This window comes from Botrytis cinerea, chromosome 2 (assembly GCF_000143535.2).
Source record: "Botrytis cinerea B05.10 chromosome 2, complete sequence".
Lineage (NCBI taxonomy): Eukaryota > Fungi > Ascomycota > Leotiomycetes > Helotiales > Sclerotiniaceae > Botrytis > Botrytis cinerea.
Window position 1 is genome coordinate 2,415,748 of NC_037311.1, and position 17,479 is coordinate 2,433,226.

The following is a 17,479-nucleotide window of genomic DNA, read 5'->3' on the forward strand; positions in this document are numbered from 1 at the left end:
ATAATTTACTTTTATGCTGTCACGGGGACACGCTTACTAAGCCGGAACGGGCCCGGACCAGCCCGGGGCGAGGGCCAAGGATCTACAGCTTAGATAAGCATAGAACTCTTATTCAAAGAGCTACAGGCTTGGCTTGAAAAGTTAAATATCAATGATGCAAGATAAAGGAATCGAGGCATCATTGAATCAATTAGTTAATAGAAATTAGTGTAAATAGGCAACTATATAAAGCCCAGCATATGCCCGGGTTTGACCAGGGTATATGATTAGTTTTAATCAAATTGAAATACACCTAATTACCTAAGACTCTTACCTCTTATTCAGAACCTATTCAACATATTCCCTACTACAGAACCCTGACATATACCCCTTAAATTCTATTATAGAATTTATTATAGAATTCAGTTTAAAATTATAGAATCTAATTATTTTAAATTAAAATCTATTTTTAATAAAGAGAGAAAGTCTAATTGAAATTATATAAATATATATATATATATTTTAGAAAAGACAGTAAATAATAGAAGGATAAATTCTATAGCTAAAAGTAAAGATTCTATAGTAGATGATAATAGGGTAAATTTTATAATAAAGTAATTTGTAATTTTTGTATCTTTTTCAAATATAAAATTTAATTTCAAAAAATTAGAATCTATTTATTTGATTATAGAATCTAAAAGGCATGAGAGTAATTTTTTTTCTTCAAATTTTAGGGTATGAGAGTAATTAAATGATATTTAAGGGGTATGAGAGTAATTTGTCGTTTAATAACATAAATACCAAATCGATTATTATGATTTTTTATTTTTTACATTTAATGTATTTCGTAGTAGAATTTCAAGATGAAAATATAACAAATGGAATCTCGTCATTTAAATTAATTAAAAACACACTCAAAAGTAATTTTATCGAATAGTGATAATAGGTTTTCAAAGAGTTTAATAGTTTCAATTGACGGCGTCTATATATATCATTTCATTTCGCAAACAGCAAGAATATTCAGCGAGTGGACCTCAGGTCAAATTCATATTCAGATCATGAATACGAAACTCAAAATCAAATTTTATCTCTCCAAGTCTATTTTAAATTATTCCAATGATATTACATCTTTTCAACCTATAAGGTCGATCTCCCCCATTTTCTCCTCTCAGCTGTCGATTGACTTTTCATAAAGCCAAAACAGATTTTCCAGTGCCGTATACCAGATCAAAAACTGGCATTGAAGACAACGGTGTCTGCAAGCCCAACTGAGATGGACAGACAGGGTTGTTACTTGTCTTTAAATCCAATGTGCATTCTTCATCTACCCCATATGTACAAGTACTTGTTGCAATGTTCCATAATCCGCTATTCTGTGAGATCCAATTTGGCCCCGCAAGTGTGCAGGCCGAAATGTAATTCATCGAGTTCCCAGCGGAGAATGGTAGTTTCTTATCTGGAGACAAAATCAAATCCGAGCAAGCCGACATGGGCTGGGTGGTGTATGTAGCGAGTATGCCCCCTCCTTGTTCCGGTTTTACCGTGGCAGACTGTCCCGTGTAAAGGTAATTCCACGCATCATAAGATATATCATGTGCTCCACCTGAATGGTCGATATGGAGCAAGTTGACGGAGCGTCCACCATAAGATACTTGCACACACATACTAGCGCCGCAGTCAGGGTAAGTAGGCCAGTATGCAACTGTTAAAGATTAGGAGTCAGTATTAGTAAGTGACAATTCACTTTCTGGGTTGTTTACATACCACGATTAGTGTTAATCATACAACCAAGAACACCGATTGAGCTGCCAAATTGTGCATGAGGGGTTATAGTAACCGGTGTCCCTGCTGCTGGAGCTGCTACTACAGCAGAAGAGCCGGCTGGAACGGCAATTGCTGATACAGCGCCCACAAGTGCGAAAAGAGAGGTGAGATAATATTCCATTTTTGTAAACAATAAAATGTTGTGATTCTGTAAGAAATTCCAAAAGACGATAGCAAATGTTGTATTTTTTGTAAAACAAAGATGCTTGTTCAAAATGAGTGACTAGAAAGACAGGAACACAAAAGAATGACTAAAACGAAACTAGTGTTGCAGTAGGTAATGAAGAGAATTGTAACTGTTAAATTTCAAATTTTGGAAAAGGCAGAAACGAAACATTAAGTAGGAAATATGGCCACACCTATAAATAAATCTTCCAAGTTCATGATCCCATGAATGGAGGCGTAGCAAGACATTCGATGTCCTTAATATCATTGCAGGCTAGATGTAGCCTTCATATTAAGTATCTTCTCATGGCAGGTCAGATGTAGGAGGTTGAAACCCATGGAAAAAATCCTGTTGCGACATCGTTCGCAATTTGAAAGGGACGAGGAGTGCCCTGGGGATTGATCACTAGACCCAGGACCTTTAACTGGAGGATCACACAAGGGCCTTCTCCCATCTAATTCTGCGATACGACTGTTTCATAAACCATTACCCCTGAGCTCCCTGTACCGCAAAGAAAAGCTTGCTTAATATGGTGCAAGCTGCGTAATGGTCCATGGAGTTTTTGATGGTCAATGGCTATCGATGTCTTTGAACTAGTCGTGATTTAATATTTTGATGATCTATTAATATGACGTTCATCTAAAATTAGCCAACAAGATGATGTAATACAGAGCGTGTTAATCTCGATGCCTTATTGTTGTTGGACCGTGAAGGATGAGGATTAGCGAAGGATCGGCCGAATCAAAAAAGCACGGACAGAGCCACCTTCCCAGCAGCTAGAAATAATGTACTGTACCCAGTCAGGGTTGGTATTCGCTCTATGTTCTCGGTCAGTATTCTAGATTTTGAACAAAATGTCCTCTCATCACCGGAGGCGGCCAGCTTTTCATGTGCATCACAATATATTCCAAGAGCTACCATATGTTCAATCGGCACCCTCCAAAAAATAGGAAATAGAAGATTCGCACAATTACAATTTCTACAATAATAAATTTCCCCGAGTTGATGATTTACCATTAGATTTAGTCATTTTATCCACCGCAAAGTGTGTAACTAACCCTCAGTATTATGCCACAGCAAAACAGCGCCATTTTCCGAGTTCATATTTGCAAAACCGTATGCTTTCGTACCTATGATCTATAGCATTGGCTTAAGATCTTCTGCGACAGCAAATGGTGCATCTGTCTTGCTCTTGACCTCTTCCACTGTCACCCCATCTGCAATCTCAATCAAGGTAAGTCCTTTTGTAAAGTCGACATCAAACACCCCCTACATATTTGTTAGCAAATTTTGTTCTATGTCATCCGCCACCATTCGACAGGTGACCACTTGATCATCGATGTGGGTAACGGGCCACTCACCAGTTCAGTAATAATCCTCGAGACGCAAGCTTTTCCTGTTAGAGGAAACTCGCACTGTTTGACAATCTTTGCATTTCCTTTCTTATCACAATGCTCCATTGTTACAACAACCTTCGTCATTGAAGGGTTGCTAACTAAATCCATAGCCCCTCCAAAGCCCTTAATCTTCCCGGGTAACATCCAATTCGCAAGATCACCATTCCCGCTTACTTGCATAGCTCCCAATATGGTCAAATTTACTCTTCCAGATCGAATCATACCAAAACTCTCCTCACTACCAAAAACTGCAGCACCAGGGTTTAGTGTCACGGTCTCTTTGCCAGCATTGATGAGATCCGCGTCCTCAAATCCCTTTTGAGGATAAGGACCTAACCCTAAGATACCATTCTCTGATTGTAGTTGTACTTCGACTTCTGGACCAACAAAAGATGGCGCAAGCATAGGCATTCCTATGCCGAGATTGGCATACATACCATTTTTGAATTCTTTGGCGGCGCGCCTAACGATTCTCTCTCGCTTGGCAGCGGTATCACCACTACCAAGTGCACTCTTTGCCGCTGGATCATTTGGATCTTTTGCAAAGGTGAATTTCTCGATGCTCTTGGATGTTGTAGATTGTATAACTCTCTTGACATAAATTCCCGGGAGATGTACAGCTTCCGGTGGAATGTCTCCTGGCTCTACAATGCTCTCTGCCTCCACGATTGTCATCTTCGCGTTTCTTCCCATTGCACCATTGAAATTGTTGGCTGCTAACCGGAATTGACAGTTTCCAAGTTTATCTGCTTTCCAGGCTTTGACGAAGGCGTAGTCACCTCGAATGCTCTCCTCCAAAAGATATGGTTTGCCGTGAAAGACTTTTACATCTTTTGGATATGAAAGTTCCTTTGGTGTACCATCCGGATTGTTGCGAAGTGGAAGCTCGCCGGTTTGCACAACCGTTCCGAATGCAGCAGGGGTGTAGAAAGCAGGTATACCTTTACCCCCGGAAGCACATCTCTCGGCCAAAGTTCCTTGTGGTGTCAATTCCAACTCGACTTCACCAGTCAGGTACATCTTCTCAAACGTTTTATTCTCCCCGATATAACTTGCAATCATTTTCTTGATCTGCTTCGTCTTCAACAATTTTCCAAGACCTGATTCATCTGTACCAGCATTATTTGAAACCGCAGTAAGGCCTTTGAGCTCTGGTCTGTTGACGACTTCATCAATGAGGGTATCTGGAACACCACAGAGGCCGAAGCCTCCGCACAAAACTGTACTATCTGGCTTCATATCTTTGAGAGCCTCGGAGGCTGAAGGAAACACCTTGTTTATTTCATTGCGGCGGGTGGTCGATGCAAATGTGCGAGCGAGTAATATTGATTGCTAGAACCTCAATTAGAAAAAGACATATATGGACCAGAATATTCCAGTAGACTACCTTTCTGCTGGTTCTGATATAAGCTCTCGCCGTTTTTAAACACAAATTGTTAGACATGCTTGTGTTATGGGGCCCAATGAACCAAAGAACCAATAAATAGTTGCACCGCCTGTACAAGTATCCAAGATTTATGTCGATTTCGACCGTATCAATGGAACTTAATTGAAGCAAAATAAAGAACGACAGTAGAAAGAACAAGAAATTCACTTTGTTGATTCAATTCATGAAGCTATTTTATGAGAAACAATAAGTGAGATAATTCTCCAGATCAAATTGATTATTGATAATCCGGAGTGTTCATTCAAAAATCCGGGGTAATAACATAACCCTATGCAAGCCGAAAGGAGGGGCCGTTGAAGCGGAAATGATACAGCGGAATTATTCCGAGATTCACAAAGTCCCGGCGAGTACCATTGTCGGTCACGTGGCTTACACAGCCACAACAACCTCATCTCACTCCATTTCCACAAATAGATTGCTGTCTTTGTCATTAAAATCCTGGAGTTCATTGCAGTGATGGATATAATTCCAATCCATTTCTTCCTAATCTGCTCTTCAATCTTTTGAGCTGATATCATTGGCCACAGTGTCTCTATAGTTGGACTGGCTCGGCAGCAGATCTTAAGTCTTTAACTCAGCAGCAGATTTACGGACAACTGATCGTTATCTTGAAATTTCGGAGAAGACGTTTCTATCTTATGTGACAGATTTTTCTTTAATTTGGTGCCTAAATGAGCCAAAGGGTGATTCAAACAGGGTATATTGGGTCGAACACACTGTCTGATGGGATAGGACCTACATAAGGTGTTGAGAAAAGTTGTCAAGCAGAACACATACCAATGCGATCTTACACCTCTCTATAGTTGGGCATATCAATTGGTCATGGGACAACTAATTCAACGAGGGAGTGGAAGATGGTGAGGGAAAGAACTGGGTTGATAGCTTGGTTGTGACAAAATCAACTAAGGGTGGTTTAAGAAACTATCTGTGGCTCCAGAGGAGAGGACTTGAGAATCATATAGCAATCTCAGAGTTATTAGTGGTATCTCGATTGATTAGCATTAGCCAATTATTACTTCTTCCCAGCATCTCTCATGTAATTTCCCGCATGTCCTCCTATGAGGAACAAGTCAAGTAAACCTTTTCAAGAAAATTGGAAATGCAGAGGATCTTAAAAAAATTGATAGGGTGTAATGTCTTCATTCAAGATTTGGGATATGATAGGAGAAAATGAGGATGGGAGATCTAAAACACTGGAACTTCTGCCTCTGAGTATAACTCCGTGACTGTAGCATCGCATATCAACCACATGCATGGCGTGCTTGCTTCGTTATTTCTACTCTTATGATGATATTGTTCCCCAAGAGTGGCACCATGACGGCTCTAGATGAAACAGTGTCATCTACTCTCATTCCCATTCCTGGATCTATTTCAATGTTGAAGTGGCACAAAAGCAAAATCGTAAACATAAAGATTGATAGCGTGCCAGAAAAATCTCTAGGGCAATGTGTCGAGCCGCCAGCGAAGCGGACGACAGTTGATTATCTTCGCGAGCGATGGATTGATAGGAAAAGCGCTTTGAGTTGGATCCATTAGCATTTTTGACAAGCGACTAAGCATTAGTATGTACATAGGATTTATATCAATAGTTTCTTGTCCGGTCGAAACACCCTGCTACCTGTTGTAACTTCATTCACTACACACACCCCCGATGGAGAAAATTGTACAGGGCACAATCTCACTGTAAACATAATTTGATAGAGGACAGCGAGTGAAGAGATAAGTAATACTGATGTCACGGGTCGGTTGTAATGCCGAGTTCATCTCGGTAACAATCGCATCAAGACAAGATCGATCTTGCAGGCGGTGAAAAAGACACTAGGAATAGGTTCGGTAAGTATTCGTGTTGATGAAACATGTCGGCCAGCAGCTTGTGGTCGGTGTGCTGTAAACCTCAGCTACCATGAACAGATTTGGCAGTTATCATTATCACCAAAGGAGTACAACAGTATGTACATAAGCCTTTGAACATCGATCATACGAGAAAGATATAGCATCGTTTCGGGTCCTGTGTACAGTGAAAACTTTGCGTCTTGTCTCAGGCACATTGCCAAAATGTTAAATTTTTGGTCCTTTGGAACATGTCATTACTTCTGCAGGCTGAAAATAACATGCATGCAACTTCAGCAAGCCATTTGATAATCAGGTCTGGTCTTAGATCGTAAAACGAAACGGTAATTATACAAGAGACAACCTCCAGCGCAAACGGAGTTTAGTGAGAGGTGCATAGAGGGCAAGATCAAATGGAGATAGAGATCAGTACTAAGTCAAATGTGATTAGCCGTTCTTGTAGAAAGAATTGCAGTAATGGAAGTGTTTCCATGTCAAGACAATTCGAGCCGCCCTGACTCATTGGGATTAATGGCTCCAACTGTCCGGACCATTGATTTCGAGGCTTGTGACTGGTGGTCTTGCCACACATGTGTCATTACTTCTGAACAAGCAAGGGGAGACAAGTTTAAGCGAATCATCTCGAATCACTAGCGACGGCTTTTAAGGGGAGAGAAGACGTATAGCGGAGAAGATAAAGAAGCCGTTAAAGAACCAAAATAAAAAAGTATCTATATATCTTCGCACCGCCCGATAGATAATGTCAATCCGAGATTAAACCACTCTATCTATATGCAACTTTACTCAAGAGATCATCATCACTTTCATGTATTGTTTTACTTATCTACTCAATTGCCAACCTATTTCTCCAGGCACCACATGTCAAAATTATTTCTGCAACTGATTCTGAGTGTGCATAGGGGGTATTGCTATCGTTGGTGGCGGTATCGTTGGTACAACTCTAGTTTTGAGTCTTGTCAATCGAGGCATCCCTGACAAAATTTATGAGCGAAATGTACGAGTAAGGCGATATCTTTTCCGAGATTAGTGCTAGTATCAGAACTGCTTCAAGCTCTATTCGCGCTATAAAAGCATACGATCCCAGTTTGAATACTGCATTCGAAGTCACCACAACACATAGCATCTGGGAATCAAGATGTGCAAACAGGTTCAGATGACGCAAAGGACCGTACTTTGACTTCTTGGGCGACGATCACGACAATAGCAGCGAGACACACAAGCTCCTGCTTTCAATCTACAACGAAGAAGGCTCTAGTAGTGTACATCGTGCTCATTTTTTGATTGGAATGGTTAGGCTCGTACCTGAGGACGTTGCCAAATTCCGCAAATCGGCAGAAAGATTAGATGAGAGCGATGGTCAAGGTCCGTTTACTCTTTATTTCGCAGATGGCGTCAAGAACCGTTTGACAATCTATATTTGGTGTTCAAAGCCATCAAAGTCACGCAGGCTATAGTTTCAAGTATGTCTATCATGGTCTCATACTGATGGAAAAAGTGACGGCATAATTGGGTGAAGATATGGCCGCGAATGCTGAGATGCACCTAGGTCGGGACGGTCACGGTCTAACTTTCCCTGATGATAAAGGGGAAACTATTAATGTAGTTGCTCTTACAAGAACTAAAGAAGGCTGGCCAGATCCAAATTATTCCACACGTGCGGCGGCTAAGCAAGATGCACTGAATGGCTATGCTTGTTGGAGCAAGAACATCATTCACATCTTTAGCCTGCTCAATGGAGATGCTGACATTTGGGCTATCTTTGATATACTCGACCACCCTCCGACCACCCACGCCCAAAAAAGAAAGATTATAATCGGGAATGCAGCACATGCAATCAGCTCTCACCATGTTTCAGGTGCAGGCTCTGACGTTGAGGACTCTACCTTGTCAGCCGAGGGTGTTGGAGGAGATATTGAGAAGATTGTAACAGAGGCGCATGAGCGATCTGAGAAAATTTAGCAGGGAGATATTTAAAAATGACTGCTGAGGCGATGAATAAATGTCATGAGTTATTGCGACAGCTAGTTTTAGAGAGGTGGTAAATATAAGGTGTCTATAAAATTGATATGAAAGATCGTAAAGATTGTTATCATTGTCACGATGATAGTACGTTTTTATATATCTATGCTTCGATGCGGATGGTGTTTTCCGTTTGACAAGTTGGTTCAAATTAGTATGAATCAATCGTGTGCTACTGGAAAGTTATTTTCATGGGTAGATTCAATTATACCTAGAACAACGAGATGATCGCATCGGAATTGGCAACTCAATTTGCTGGTGGAGAAGTACTTCGATCTTCGTCTGTGTAGTATCATTGAATCAACGAACGCGCGTCATAAGGACCAAAAGAACTCAAGCTATCAAAATATCGCTGTATGGAGAATCCATTAAGTGTATAAGTGTATAAGTGTATAAGTGTATAAGTGTATAAGTGTATAAGTGAAAAAAAGAAACAGCTAAATTATCCTCTGGTACAGAAATAACGAGCCATGTTGAGCACTCAAAGTCATATCTTACTACTACTTAAAAGTCAAACCACCACCAAAGCTGTGCTCACTATTCTCACCACCCTTTGTAACTCTACCCTCGGTAGCACCTGTCTCAAAGGCGCAGCTACCCATATCTAGCTTTTTTGCAGGACCAGTAGGGGAAATATCGAAATCAAAAATATCCATGGGCAAACCAAGCGTCGTACATGCTGGTTTCAAATCGTTAATGGGCGACCTTGCGGCTTAAAAATTGTCAATTGAACTTACCGTTTGGAATATCTACAATTCCAGCGACGTGACCTTGTACTGGTGCACAGGATAACAAGAGATAGATCTGGTAGTCAGAGTACCCAAATCGACGTAGGTACTCGATGCAACGCAGAATAGTCTCGCGATAGGCTACAGTGACGTCCATGTAGTGCTATTGTATTTCATTAGTAGCTAATATCATTAGATAAGCTTGCCATATCACGTACCTGCTTGCCATGGTGGTCTACACTGAATCCTTCAAAAGTAAGGTATCTTCCTGGTCCGTAATGGGGCTCGACGGGGCCGGGTAAGTAGAGTGGTGATTTCATACCAAGATCTGCCATACCATTTTTCATCACTTTAAAATTGATAGTGATGACACCAGACATCTCAATGGCACCGCAAAATGAGATTTCACCGTCGCCCTCTAATTTTACAATCATTATTTTGATAGAATGGACAACAAAAAGGATCACTTACGAGAAAAATGGAGATCCCCAACAGAGAACTTGGCTCCTTTCACATGTACTGGGAGGTACACCTCATCATGTCGTCAGCATTCATTTTGAACCATTCTGTTACTAGGCAATCTCACCTTGCTTCCTCTGCTCAAATTTTTGATGTCACAGTTTCCGCCATGTTCGGGGCGACCTAACAAATATCAACATTTGGATAGTAATTTGGAATCACATATGAACATAATACCTGGGATCGTTCTTGCGCCTTCGCGGCCAACCTTTGTTTTGATATCCTCAGATGCCGAACCAGCATGCACATTTTGAGGATTAGGTGGTTGAGCAACAATTCTGTCCAGCTTGTTGGCAGCGATCAATTCGCCCTCCCGTTTGTTCCATGTTGCTAGAACCTATAATCCATTATCAGAATATGAAGATCTTGAAGGGACAGCGTGAAATGAATGGCGAGTCAATTAGGATATTTATAGTCTGACCATAGTCTGACCGTAGTCTAACTTTGAGAGCCTTTAACCCTAAGAGAGATCATGAACTCTTTGGGTATAGCATGGCATCCTTAAATCGATCTGCTACATCCCGAGTAAATTCAACACGTGTACTAGATTCTAGGACCAGAAATATTTTGTGCTGGGATTGTGGCCCCGACCATAGAACTTACTGAATCAAACTCTGTTGCTGAAGTGCTTCTGCGAGAATGAGAGAAAGAGTAAAAATGATAGCTTAGGAACCTACCTCTGCAGATGGCGCACAACCAAGAATACCAGGGTGAATCAATCCAGGGAATTTGACATGGGGAATATGTCGCGATGAGCAATAGATTCCCTCGAAATCCCAAATAGCCTTAGCTCTAAATCACTACCCATTAGTTCTCAATTCTAGAGATCAATCAGAATTAGACATACGCCGATGGGTAGAGTTCATCCAGGAAACCACCTCCATTTTCTTTGGCGAAGACACCTAGGCAGTCAACGTCAGTGACAAGTCAATTGAAACTACTTGTACAATTTGTTGCTCACCGGTGCTATATACAATCATTAATGAGTAAACGATGTAGATTTGACATTGATGTCAAGAAACTTACAAGCCCCAAGGATGCTCTTGATGTGGTTGTACATCCATAATTTCAACAAGCAATACATCTCCTGGCTCTGCCGTCTCGATTTCGAATGGCCCAGATAAGTAGTGGATCTTGGTCAGATCGACGTTCTTTACATCGTCTGCACTGTCATCGTTCTCTGAAGCAGGCATGAGTAAACAACTACGAAGACAATGATGTGAGTCGAGGCTTACTGATTTGACCTCCAGTCCAGTCAACCTTTAGTAATGCGATTAGCCACCATTTTGAAAGAAGTCACGATGCAAGGGTCACTTACACATTCTATCTTAACGGTTTCGCCATTCTTGATGGTGTCAGCGAACGGAATGTCTGGATGCCACCTATTATGAAGCTTTGGTTGACTTTCTGCAGGCTCATCGAGCGAAACTTTGCAGATATTGCGGATTTCTGATCGACCCATTGTATCTTGTTGAATGTTGAGTTGCAATAGTTACAGAAAGAAAGAAAGAAGTAAGGTGTCGATCACGGTCACACGTTAGTTGTAGAAAGAGTAGGCCAGATGAAGTTTGACGATGTGGTCAAAAGTGAAATGAACAGGGAGAAGGCACCATCATGTACTCTTATTATACTTTAGGTTAACTAGTAGATGCTCAACCGAGAATGGGATACAATTCCTATCAATATCTAGATACAGATAGATATACAAGTGGCTGATCATAAAAGAGACGTAAGAAATGATAAGCAAGAGGACGATTCGGAAGCTCTTATCGCAAATTACAAATTACAAATTACCCCTCCTCTCTCAAATGGATCGAACCAATCATCTTTGCGGACCAATCTAAGTGGCACTCGAATCAAGAGAGTATCAAGACGGGGAGAAATGCGGGGTTCATTGGCGTTGGAAATATGTGTGATGCTGAGAATTTCAAAAGAAATGGAATCATTCAGCTGCCTCGGGAAATTCATGATGGCTAAAGCGTGTCTGGCATGGAGGTCTGGAATTTGGCAACAGGATGTGGCATGATTAATGTCTAGTGAGCTGCAGTATACAATGTAACACGAATATTTCTTGGTAGTTGCCCACCATATGCTTGGTAACCGTAGAACATGGCAAACGTTTCGGTCATGTCGTTCACATCATTGGGTGATGGTGCATGCTACCGGTCATATGCTCTCTATTTATACCTTCCATCCATTACCGTGATCTTAACTCGCTGTACGGCGGAGGCACTTCTGTGGCCGATGATGAAGCTTTCTCGCTTGAAACGCTTTGAGTGACTTCATTCCTACTGGAAGTGTTCAGAGAATCTAATTGGTCGAGTTTGAGATTCAAGAATTCATGCTTGTTCTTCCACTTTTGTTGGCTAGCAGCAAAGTCGTCCTCTTGTCCAACAGGTGGTGGCGGGTCGGTAATTTTGGTAATAAGATATGCTGTGGATGCTTCTGCAATACCATAGACAAGTACACCGAGCAGAGGGATTCGAAGGAATATATAGAATCCGATACCAAAGCCGAACAAGAGTCCTTCTCGATCATAAAACCAATTCTTCTTTTGCTCCTTGGTAAATTTGATACGAGCGAAGTATGGCTCAAGCTAGACCAGTCAGATGCAATACACAGCACAACAGCGATTCAAAACTCACCAGTTCACGCATCAAACTGCGTGATGAGAAGTAACTCTGTAGAAAGATTACGAGATATCTACGAGGCAAAAAGATACCCGTGCCAAACACTATAAGGCCGGGACCAAGTCCTGCGGCTCTAAGGAGTGTTAGTATACTGCACACCATATTTCGATTTGTTTTCGTACTTATGGAATGTATAGAAACTGGCAGCCGGAAGCACGAATCTTCCCAGGATCGGAACGTAAGATAGAGCATATACTGCCAAAGAGAGCCCCGCCTTTTTTCCAAACTTCAACAAAAATATGGACATGTTCTCAGCCGTGCTTGTTTTGTGAGTTGTGCCATCTCTCTTGGGATATCGTCGTAAATTTGGATAATATTCGTCTCGTAGTGTGGAGCGTTCCTCTCCTTTGTGTTTCTCGTAATATGTTTCGTCGACGAATGCAAGGCTCATCATGAACCTGTGGAGGTCAGTAAAGGGCCGCAATTCAATGGTACTTGTGTGTTAGCATCGAGATACTCACATGTTGTCAAGGGTTGGAGTGACTCGACTTAGTATACTCATGAGAAAGAACGGAACTTGTAGAACATGATTCTGGATCAGATCTAAGCCCTCGACAACCCTATCATCGAAGGTAGAGGCTCCTAGGTCTACAACAAATGACATAAGCCATAGGAAGACTCTCACACCAAAAATCTGGAACATGTTAGCAAGCACCATAAAGTACCGATGTATGGCGAGGAATCGTACGGGGATCTCTATAGCTAGTCGAATTACGACGCCTGCCAGAACGGCGAGAGCAGCCTGCTTGTAATGCTCCGAAGTAAACAATTGCGGATTTCGCAGAGCTCTTAGAGCTATAGAGTAAGCAGTCAGCACAGTATGTCAACGCACCAACAATGTATTATTGTTGTTGTGCCGTGAAACTAACCTCCCACAATTGTCAACTGGGCTCCTCGCAGAATCGCGTTCAAATCGAAATGATCGATGGAAAGTTTCTCCTTTAATTCATCGCGATTTTTGAAAGGCTTCTGCAGCCTTTCCGAATCCATATTTGCCTTGCCTATACTTGCTTGAGTGGACGACGACCCAATATCGAAGGTTGAATAACGGACGAGAAAGATGATGCGTAGGTATTAGCGGTTTTGTTTGCTCTTGTTTAGCTATTGGATATGTATCTAGAGGCGATGGTAGTAGTAGTAGTAGTAGTAGTAGTAGTAGTAGTAGTCGTGGTACACTCTACACAATTTTTTTCATTTCTCTCAATCCCCGTAATAAGTCTGCATACGACATACGACATACGGCATACGGCATACGAGCTGCAACATTCCTGGTTCGGCTTATGCGACGTCATCATATTGACCCCTCGTTGGCAGCAGGGAGGTATTCAATATCCAATGTTCTCCGAAGTCCCGTGGATATTTGTTTGCACCGTGAGTGAAAAGGAGTACATGCGAGCGGTGGACCATAAATGGAATCCTCCTGTATTTACTACCTACTATATATCTATTGCTTACAATATACTATTTACCACCTCTTATTTATTATCTACCACTTGTTGCCTGCTTCTTGCTATTTGCTACCTACTCTCTAAATACTCATAAATGAGGTTATCCAAACATCTTCTCCCGGCCCATCTGCATCCATTGGTTACAAAATGACTGCGACTACAGATTCCTTACCTTGCCATTCTTATACCTCACGTTGTTCCTTGCTGGAGAGCCTCTGAAATTGCTTTGGAACAGCAAGTTGACGGTCCGGGGCACATCTAAGAAGCACAGCTAATAATAACTTCCCTTGGCCAATCCACTGTCTGATCCCCCACTACAAGCTGCATTCTAGCTACATTGCTCTGCTGCATTCTCCGTGCAATGCAATCTGCCAATGTCCGAACTTAAATCTCCAGGAAATTGAAACAATGTGACTTTGACTCAATTGCAAATTCATACCGTGTATACCGTGTACACCGTGTACACTGAGTAAATACTGACTTTTAGGAGACGAGACTCTATGTTGGAGAGCAACATTGTAAGCGCGCGGTCTCGTCACAGATGGATGTTCAGTATTATATACAGATACATATAACACCTTCCTTGCTTTTTTGACCACCATAATCAATAGTCCCTTCTATTGTCCCCGGCACACATCCTAACACATACTCGCACGTATTTATAGTCTTACTACTTACCACTTACTCTACATTCTCTTTAAAATTTCATTGAAGAAACCGAGTCGCCAGGAAGCTACCTTTGGTATACATGGAACTGCCTGCACTGTCTTGAAACTCGCTGAATCTACCTGCGACAACTTGCGGTACACGACTCCATATCTCAAAATTTGCACTTCTTTACAACATTCAAAAAAATTGCCACTTGTCGCGCAAATGCACAATACCATGATGGTCATACGACAGGACATATAAAAAGTAAACTGGCTCGAATTGCCAATGGCTTCTTCTTCGTTATCGACACGCGCTGTGTCTGTTTCTGATCGATCAATATCGACTCCCGACCCCCAAATTGAGACAATTTACAGTGTCGATGGCGCCCGTATCATATCTTTTTCAATACCGTCGCAAACTTCATCGCGACCGAGCTCGAGTAATGGAGCTGTGGAGGATAATACAGAAATAGGTTCCTCTTTGAGGTGGTCATCCCCAGGGGAAAGGACAATCGCCGTTGGTACGCGTTCTGTGGCAATTCTGTGTTCGCTCTAGGAATGAGGACTCGTACTGATGTGAGATTTGCAGGCACTTTGCGCATTTATAGAGCTCCCGAATCCGTCGCGTTTTTCAATTGCCAGAAAGCCTTAAAGCCAATATTACCTCGAAGCCAATGCTGGTTTGTCTCGGACGATGGATCTAGCAAATTTGTGTTGCAAGTGCGAAGGCTACAGGAGTACTGGCGAATCGAGATAAGCAATACGACTCCCGAAGAGATTAAGCAAGGAGAAGAGCTCAAGAAGATATTGGCGCAAGTGTTATTATATGAAAAGACCCCTTGCCCGTTCCAAAGAACGTTTTCAGTTGATCTTCCGATTGCTCCGCAAATGCCTACCACGCAAAAGCCGTGGAAGCCAGTACAAAGATCATCATCGAGGATTCCTTTACCTAGGGGTGATCTTTATCCTGTTGCTTTGAAGTCAAACTCGTTGACCCCAAATTCGCCAAAGCTGTCATGTAGAAGAACCCGCTCTTCTTCCCCACTCCAGACTTCTGCATTGCATCGATCCGCGGCCAGCCCCACAGAGACATGCATGTCAGACCTGCAACTCCAAGAAGAAACGCCAGAAATATCTTTAGTCCAACCAACGGATCCAACTGTACACTCCCTAATATACCCAATACAAATTCGTGCAGCCGAACCTCATTCAATAGAATATGGTGTGGCCTCATCAGAATCTATAGTTACTGTCTTGTCCCGTATACAGGTAGTTGAGGGTGGGAATAGTGACATAACGGACGACTCTAATGCTACAGCCAAAACCCCTGCTCAATCACCACGTTCGCAGTCACTTCCTGGCTCAAGAAGTCGCTCACAAGTGTTACATCACTGTAGTCGATCGATCACAGCCCCTCCTATCCTCTCTCTAGTCACAAGTCCACCTTCAAAGCGTCAAAATAGGTCTCCAGCGAGGAATATTGCTGTCGGTGACCCTGAATCAGAGCTTTCATCAAGCGTCGATTCGTTTCACTCTACACAGTCATGGCACTCTCCACTTGATGTACCACCGTCACCGCCTCTGTCCGGTCCACCTTCCCCTGTCACTTTTCCCTACCCCCACGATAATATTGTCCTTCCAAAGAAAGTACACCCTACGCAAGCAATTTCACAGCTCAATATAACCCCCGAGACACACGGAGTATGGCCCACACCTTCACTCATTAGTGTGTCTCCTCGAAGTTTGTCACCTGCTCCAAAAACACCGACTTTGGTCAATGATTGCGGCAAGTCTGAATGTGAAGCCTTTGAAGCCATTACTCCATCACCACCACGGTTGAGACAGCGTGGTACTACAGGTAGCAATTCACGAAGAAGAACACTGTCCCCTCTCCCTGCTGCAGTAAATCTGTTTTCCCCACCACCGGGATCACGGCGACTACAAACTGCTCGACACCTTCCGACAGCCATCATCCAAAAGACATGTGAAATTCTTTTGAGTCCTCCAAGTCATTTACTACATGTGATGATTAATGTAGCATCTAAAATTGCAGCGGGTGAATGGAGAGGAGTGCTACTCGGTGAAGGGGAGGCTGTGCATTGGGATTTCACCGAAGACGAATATCATGGCGAAGGTTGGACTGAGGATGACTTTGGATTTAGTCTTACACCCACGCCTTCAAGAAGACGGGAGGTTTCCTCACAATCCAAGAAGGACACGACCTCTAGCGAGAGTTGGGAAGTTGATTAGGCTTCTATTTGTACACTATAAACCCACCATTTGTGCTACTATGATTTTGTAATTGGGGCTTGGTATGATTTATATCAAAGGAAATTTACTAGGAGTATTAGTGGGAAGGTCATGCAGTCATCAATTTGGTTGAAGTGGTGCTTATGATTTTGACGGGCTTAATTCGGACATGGTTTGGGCGTGTATAGATAGTATGGATATAATGCATTAATATCATGGAATATCCCATATAATAGATCATTTCGGCCATCTTTTCAAACGAAGATATCTATTTCCTTTGCAAAATGTGCATGTTTCAATCTTGTGGATTTGGTGTCACGGAAGAAGGAAAGTAAGTGTAAACGGGGTCTTGATTTTATGAGGTCATATTAGATTGGGAATTCGCCCGATGAGCAGTGAGTGTAAGGACCTCGACTAGTAGGGTTTCTACTTCAAAGCTGTTACTAATTCTTGCTTTTCTACTCATAATTTGCGTTAGCGCACCATTATACTCTCATTACTATTGTCGTTC

General features: G+C 42.1%; 6 protein-coding genes across 6 annotated transcripts; 2 read left to right on the forward strand and 4 right to left on the reverse strand.

The window, feature by feature from the left end:
- Positions 1 to 1,064: 1,064 nt before the first annotated feature.
- Positions 1,065 to 2,075, reverse strand: BCIN_02g06830 (hypothetical protein). The gene is made up of 2 exons (XM_024691475.1): positions 1,744 to 2,075; positions 1,065 to 1,681 (listed from the first exon to the last, which is right to left on the reverse strand). Exons 1-2 carry the CDS (start codon positions 1,922 to 1,924, stop codon positions 1,167 to 1,169), a joined length of 696 nt encoding a protein of 231 aa, XP_024547246.1. The 5' UTR covers positions 1,925 to 2,075; the 3' UTR covers positions 1,065 to 1,166.
- Positions 2,076 to 2,760: 685 nt separating this feature from the next.
- On the reverse strand, positions 2,761 to 5,043 carry BCIN_02g06840 (hypothetical protein). The gene is made up of 3 exons (XM_024691476.1): positions 4,754 to 5,043; positions 3,331 to 4,698; positions 2,761 to 3,238 (listed from the first exon to the last, which is right to left on the reverse strand). The coding sequence occupies exons 1-3, from the start codon at positions 4,808 to 4,810 to the stop codon at positions 3,107 to 3,109; spliced, it is 1,557 nt and encodes a 518-aa protein (XP_024547247.1). The 5' UTR covers positions 4,811 to 5,043; the 3' UTR covers positions 2,761 to 3,106.
- Positions 5,044 to 8,137: 3,094 nt separating this feature from the next.
- BCIN_02g06850 (hypothetical protein) lies at positions 8,138 to 8,720 on the forward strand. Its single transcript, XM_001545400.2, has one exon. The coding sequence runs from the start codon at positions 8,183 to 8,185 to the stop codon at positions 8,621 to 8,623; it is 441 nt and encodes a 146-aa protein (XP_001545450.2). The 5' UTR covers positions 8,138 to 8,182; the 3' UTR covers positions 8,624 to 8,720.
- Positions 8,721 to 8,923: 203 nt separating this feature from the next.
- On the reverse strand, positions 8,924 to 11,512 carry BCIN_02g06860 (hypothetical protein). The gene is made up of 12 exons (XM_024691477.1): positions 11,249 to 11,512; positions 11,166 to 11,190; positions 10,957 to 11,110; positions 10,892 to 10,896; positions 10,778 to 10,832; positions 10,608 to 10,722; positions 10,108 to 10,267; positions 9,998 to 10,053; positions 9,883 to 9,943; positions 9,630 to 9,829; positions 9,421 to 9,574; positions 8,924 to 9,362 (listed from the first exon to the last, which is right to left on the reverse strand). Exons 1-12 carry the CDS (start codon positions 11,390 to 11,392, stop codon positions 9,184 to 9,186), a joined length of 1,308 nt encoding a protein of 435 aa, XP_024547248.1. The 5' UTR covers positions 11,393 to 11,512; the 3' UTR covers positions 8,924 to 9,183.
- A 33-nt stretch (positions 11,513 to 11,545) lies between these two features.
- BCIN_02g06870 (hypothetical protein) lies at positions 11,546 to 13,991 on the reverse strand. The gene is made up of 6 exons (XM_024691478.1): positions 13,490 to 13,991; positions 13,309 to 13,415; positions 13,082 to 13,254; positions 12,743 to 13,018; positions 12,576 to 12,693; positions 11,546 to 12,526 (listed from the first exon to the last, which is right to left on the reverse strand). Exons 1-6 carry the CDS (start codon positions 13,608 to 13,610, stop codon positions 12,128 to 12,130), a joined length of 1,194 nt encoding a protein of 397 aa, XP_024547249.1. The 5' UTR covers positions 13,611 to 13,991; the 3' UTR covers positions 11,546 to 12,127.
- Positions 13,992 to 14,463: 472 nt separating this feature from the next.
- BCIN_02g06880 (hypothetical protein) lies at positions 14,464 to 17,217 on the forward strand. The gene is made up of 2 exons (XM_024691479.1): positions 14,464 to 15,239; positions 15,308 to 17,217. The coding sequence occupies exons 1-2, from the start codon at positions 15,005 to 15,007 to the stop codon at positions 16,966 to 16,968; spliced, it is 1,896 nt and encodes a 631-aa protein (XP_024547250.1). The 5' UTR covers positions 14,464 to 15,004; the 3' UTR covers positions 16,969 to 17,217.
- The last annotated feature ends 262 nt before the right edge of the window (positions 17,218 to 17,479 follow it).